The 5,349-nt window shown below is 36.3% G+C and overlaps 1 protein-coding gene across 3 annotated transcripts in view; it reads left to right on the top strand.

Annotated features, from left to right (window-relative positions):
* The window catches only part of GNB1 (G protein subunit beta 1), a 66,615-nt gene extending 61,729 nt beyond the window's left edge, over positions 1–4,886 (top strand). For all 3 annotated transcript variants that reach the window (XM_063436686.1, XM_063436687.1, XM_063436688.1), the window contains exons 10-11: positions 2,625–2,736; positions 3,083–4,886. In XM_063436686.1, coding sequence (XP_063292756.1) covers positions 2,625–2,731 — 107 coding nt within the window. In that variant the 3' untranslated portion in view covers positions 2,732–2,736; positions 3,083–4,886. The remainder of the gene's footprint in view (positions 1–2,624; positions 2,737–3,082) is intronic.
* The last annotated feature ends 463 nt before the right edge of the window (positions 4,887–5,349 follow it).

The raw sequence follows: 5,349 nt of genomic DNA, 5'->3' as shown, positions 1-5,349 counted from the left end.
TATTTTTTCAAAATGGTAAATGTACAGAATATCGGTAAGTTATCGGCCTGACCGTTCACAGATTATCTGTATCGGCTCTAAAAAAAAAAAAAAAAAAGTCAATCCCTAATGTGGTCAACCACTAAATGTCACAATTCATTTATAGAAGTGGTTGGTCTAAATAGGCACTTTAGGGCTGGAAGTGCACTCCCTATTTATTTTTAAAATGATGTAGCAAATGTATTAATGATGCAAAAATATGCTTTTCTTCAACGTTCCTGTTTCTGCTGGCATGCGGAGTCAGCAGGCAGACAACTCCCAGGCCAAGACCAGATGACTGCTTTTTAAAAAATGTTTTGGTTAAAATTCACTTTTTAACCTAACCTAGCAGCCATGTTCAGCCTGACTTTACTGTTATCGGACCAACTGCTGCTCAGTTTGGAGGAACACTATATAGTGTTACAAATACAAATGTGTATTCCTTACGCTTTATTGCCTGATAAATCTGTCTGTCCAAGGCTTTCCTGTAGGGAAACATAGGGAGGCTAGTGCGCATGTGCGACAACTCTGCCCTGCTCCAATTGCTTAGACCATCTGCTTAAAGTAATGGAGTTTTACTCCACTATTTTGGCATACATGTCTCTACAAGCTGTCAGTTGGTGAAGATGGGATGAGGCAAAGCTGTGTGCTGTACCAGTCAGATGGTCTTTGTAAGGCCATCTAATTGAAATACAGCCTCTAGAGGCATTTAAAACCCGCAATGAAACAAATACTATTTTCACTTGCATGATTAAATGGGGGCTGCAAGACAAGGCACCCACACAACTTCATTGAGATGAACTTGTCTGAGTGCCTATACAGTCCCTTAACTTGATTACTGTGTGAAACTGCAACAGGCAAACTAGGTTGGGCAGCAGTTGGTAAGATGCTAACTGCTCAATTAGATAAAGCAGTATTTTCTCAAATAATGGTATACATAGTTTCATAGAATAGTGAGAGAGAAAAAGAGCTAACATTTGACAGCTGTCCTTTAAATCATTATGCGTATTCACCTCTGTTGCATTAAATACTCCGCCATCAGTAGACCAGTGAAAACTACAAATTGAGGAGTGCAGATGGTGCCATAGTATCCCACAAACTCTATCACACAGCGACACTGCTGTGGGACGCCTTCCTTCTGCCATTCAGGCTACATAAAGACTGTGTTCATTGAACCTTCAATATATGAACCAAAAGTTGCCAAAGTAATAAACACTTGCAGGGCTAAACTCAAACTTTTCGCAAATTGAATCTGAATAGGGGGAAAAGGTGGCTAAAACAGCTGATCTGTACAAATTCTCCAACTCCACCATAGTCGAAACTTATTTTTGCCTCTCGACATTCTGATTGAATTGGAGAAAATTCGGAGTTTAGTGAAAAGCCTGGACACTTTTTTTTTTTCTTTTTTTTTTTCACCAGCACAATGTGTATATGAACTACAGTATATTCCAGCCCACAGGTGACCTTGTCCTTCACACTTTTTGTAGATGACTAGTCCACTTGAATTTTGTAATCGTGTTACTTGTAATATTTCAACCTGCTGTATCCTCCAGCAGTCTTATCAGCTGTTATTGTACATGCCTTTTGATGGTGTTTTGAATAATTTAGGTTATCACCCTACTTACACATTTGTAATGCACCCTCCTGCAAAGTTCAGCTTAAAGTTTAATAGAATTAGCAATGTCCCCTTTAGTATTTGATACAGGGATGTCACATGCATCTATTGCCCACTTCATGAACACTTCTTACATTAATATAAACCGTGATCTGGCCATTTATATTTTTATGAAATTGTCTGCCTGTCCACTCATTCTTTTTACATCTATTGGTATTTTTGGTTACCCCCTGCATAGTTGCTCAGTTATGAGCTGTAATATCTTAATGTGCTGTACCACATGTCTTAAGTGGGGCTTATTATACATGTACGTCTAGTGATATCGCCCTGTATAGCTTACAGTGAAATGGTTTCCTTTTGCATGTATATAAAAAGAAAATTAACTTTTGTATGCTGATGGAGAAATGTAACAACGGCATTGAAATTTGCAGATTTATTTTTCTTACACTGGTAATCAGAGGTGATGGTGCACCCTTACCCAGATCATCAACATTGCCATGTACATGGTCATCCTGTTTGACTGCTACTGCAGTTAGACTTTCATTTTATTTACGTTCAAACATGAAAGTTGGTTTATTGTATTAAATGACTTACTCCTAGATAGTGACTGTCACTCACTTGAGGTCTATAGAGTGCAGTGTACGTATATCTTAAAAATAAGATACTTTAGTGAGAGGAAATAATGAAAAGCACTGTGATAGCATCGTACGTAATTAATCCAGAAATAATCTTCAAAAACTAATGCATTACATTCTGAAACAATAGTGAACAAAAACTCTACACATGTAACACTTGCAAACCCTTGGCCATGGGATGAGAGGGAAGGTTTGTGTTTTGGGGTTTTTTAGTCACATGTTTCGGCTTCCAGTATCATATTTATCAAATAGTTTGATTCCGTATTGTGTATTATATCAAACAATTGCAGTGTTCCAGATTCTGTCATTTCCGGAGTACTCATTCTGAAAAACTTTAATGTTTTGTTTTGGTTAAGGTGTCCTTGCTGGTCATGATAATCGTGTAAGTTGCTTGGGGGTAACAGATGATGGCATGGCAGTGGCAACAGGCTCATGGGACAGCTTCCTTAAAATCTGGAACTAAAGTCTGTAAGTATTCAAACTATGTGGCCTATTTATTTATAAATTGTCCTCCTCTGGTTATGTTTTTTTTTTTTTATTCTAATTTCTAAACATAAAATGAACAAGTGTTCTGATAAACAAATTTTGATACTCATTTTGATTCTTGGTATGATTCTTTTTTTTATTGAATTTTATTTTTTAAACTAATTGTTTCAGTTCAATTTCACTATTTTTACCTTAGAGTTGTGAGCAAAAACACAAGCTACTAAACCGTTTGGGGAGAAAAATTGTAACTTTACAGACTTCTTTTTTTCCTGCAGAGACAGGAGTAGTGAAACTTTTGGTAAATGTAACTTCTCTGTTTATTTTCCAGACACCCAGCGGATTTCTCCGTGACTGGAAGACCATTCCAACCTTCAAAATTTTAAATCATAGCATATCTGATCCAACCGTACTAACGTGGACACCCATTCTCCCTACTCCCATACATCAAGGGCAGAATCCTCTCCCCTCATTTTTGCTGAGACAAAGAGCACAATTATTTGCTATAGGAAGTTTTGTTTTTTGTTTTTGGGTTGTTTTTTTTCCTTTTGGTATTGAAACAAAATTGTGCATTCCTTTTGGGACCATTTTGGGTTTTGTTTTTTTTATGTATATTCCCCACTTCATCCATTATCCCTCCATTTGTCTTGAATAATGATACAAAACACTATACACAACAAGATGTAATCAAGAAGTAGCTATCACATGTAAAGTGAAATTCAGGATTGTTCATCTGAAGGTTCTAGAACAGTGTGTCTGATTCTGCTTTTTGTAGAGTCTGAGGTTTTCGCAGTTTTTATATAAAAAAAAAAGTGAAATATCAACTGCGACTTTGACAGGATTTTTTTTAATGTATGGCTCATAGTCAAGTGCAGGTGGAAAGTAAGACCTCTGTATTAGGGCCTCGTGCTGTAGACGTTTCCCTGTATTTTTTTTTTTTTTTTTTTTTTTTTTTTTAATTGTGAATACTGTTGCACAGGATTACAACCAATGTAACTTTTTTTTAATTAACCACATGCCCTTTTTGAAATACTGAAGCAATTAAAACACTTCCCTCCAGTAATAGTTGCTTTTTGAGGTTCAGGTGTTTAGGAATGGTAATGGGATACCTGTTTTAACAGCATATAATGTTTTTTGGAATGCTGCCCCAGATGTAGCTACGGGGCGTCGGAAGAACTTAAGCAAGTGTACAGATCATTACACAACTGATGCCAATAAACTGTGTCCTCTTCTGTATGTGTTTTCACCACTCCTACTCACTGTACTCAAAGATTAGTGGTTGAGAGCATTCAAGAATTGCAAAGCAATACTGTGCAGATCACCTGTGCTCTCAGGTTCACATTAAGTCCCCTTATCCAATTTGAATGTGGGAGACATTGTTGCAAAGCAGATGATTGCTTATTCTCTGCTATTCCTTGTGAGATGCCAGCTGCCTCCATGGAATACTTATTGGCACCTGTGTCAAGTACAGTTTAATGTGTTTGATTTATGAGATGCTCTTTGAGCATAGGCCTATATTTCTAGAAAAGGAATCAAGGTAGATCTGATACTAAATGCTGTTTTCCAGTTTCATCATGCAGAAAATAAAATAAGGGCAGTTCTCACGGGTTTTTTTTTTTGGTTTTTTTTCTTTGTAGTTCTGTTGATCTTTTGACCTTCACTTTCCAACACATGTCAAATCTTTATTCGTAGAAAACATGAAGCATTCAACTCCAATTCTCTTCTCTCTCCCCCCCTTTTCTCTCACCCTCTTCCCTTACTCTTTTCCCCCTTAAAACTGGTTCCTAACACACTGGGCGTAGACTTTACATTACACAAAAAAGGGTAATTTACAAGAACACTACCCTGATCCCGTATCATATATTAGGAGCAACCGTGGACAGAAGTACATCTGTACTTTTGGATATAGTCAGATGTGTATGAAATGATGTACAAATTAATGTTTTTGAAAATAATGATCTTGAACTTTCTAAGTTAAAACTTAAGAAAGCTTTTATTCTTTTGTTGGCGGGGGTGGGGGTGTTTGCCATAGGGATGGGTTTTCCCTCTTAGGATTGCATGCTGTAGAGTTGCTTAATAATGTGCAAATAGAAAAGTCCTTAAATGTGTTTATAATTTTTTTTTTATTTTTTTTTCCCCTTTTAAAGAAATACCCTGTTTGGGGGAAAAAAATGAAATTACTATTGCGGTTGTACTCTATTCCTCTTTTTCCCCACAAATATTCACTGCTAGCTACTCTCTGTGTGTATATATATATATATATATATATATATATATATATATAATTTTATTTTTATTTTTCAAAGATGTTCCATGCAAAAAAAGTGGACGCTTTGAAGAGTAGCCAAATTCACTTTTTTAACCATATGAAAAATAACATCTACTCAAATGAATTTTTATTTTATTTTTTTGTTAGAGGGGTTGGGAAATGTGAAATTAAACTTGATTACCCTTGTTTAAGTTGATGCTTCTCGGCCTGTTCTTGTAGAAAAAGGATCTTGCATCTGATTTTTGTTTCTGTACTTACAAGAACAGCTTTTTTTTTTTTTTCCCCTCCCCCACCCCTTCTTTCCCTTTCAATTTAAGCACTGCCTCCTC

This window comes from Pelobates fuscus, chromosome 11, assembly GCF_036172605.1.
Source record: "Pelobates fuscus isolate aPelFus1 chromosome 11, aPelFus1.pri, whole genome shotgun sequence".
Lineage (NCBI taxonomy): Eukaryota > Metazoa > Chordata > Amphibia > Anura > Pelobatidae > Pelobates > Pelobates fuscus.
The sequence above is the reverse complement of the archived record's forward strand: the minus strand, read 5'-3'. Positions and strand labels throughout refer to the sequence as shown.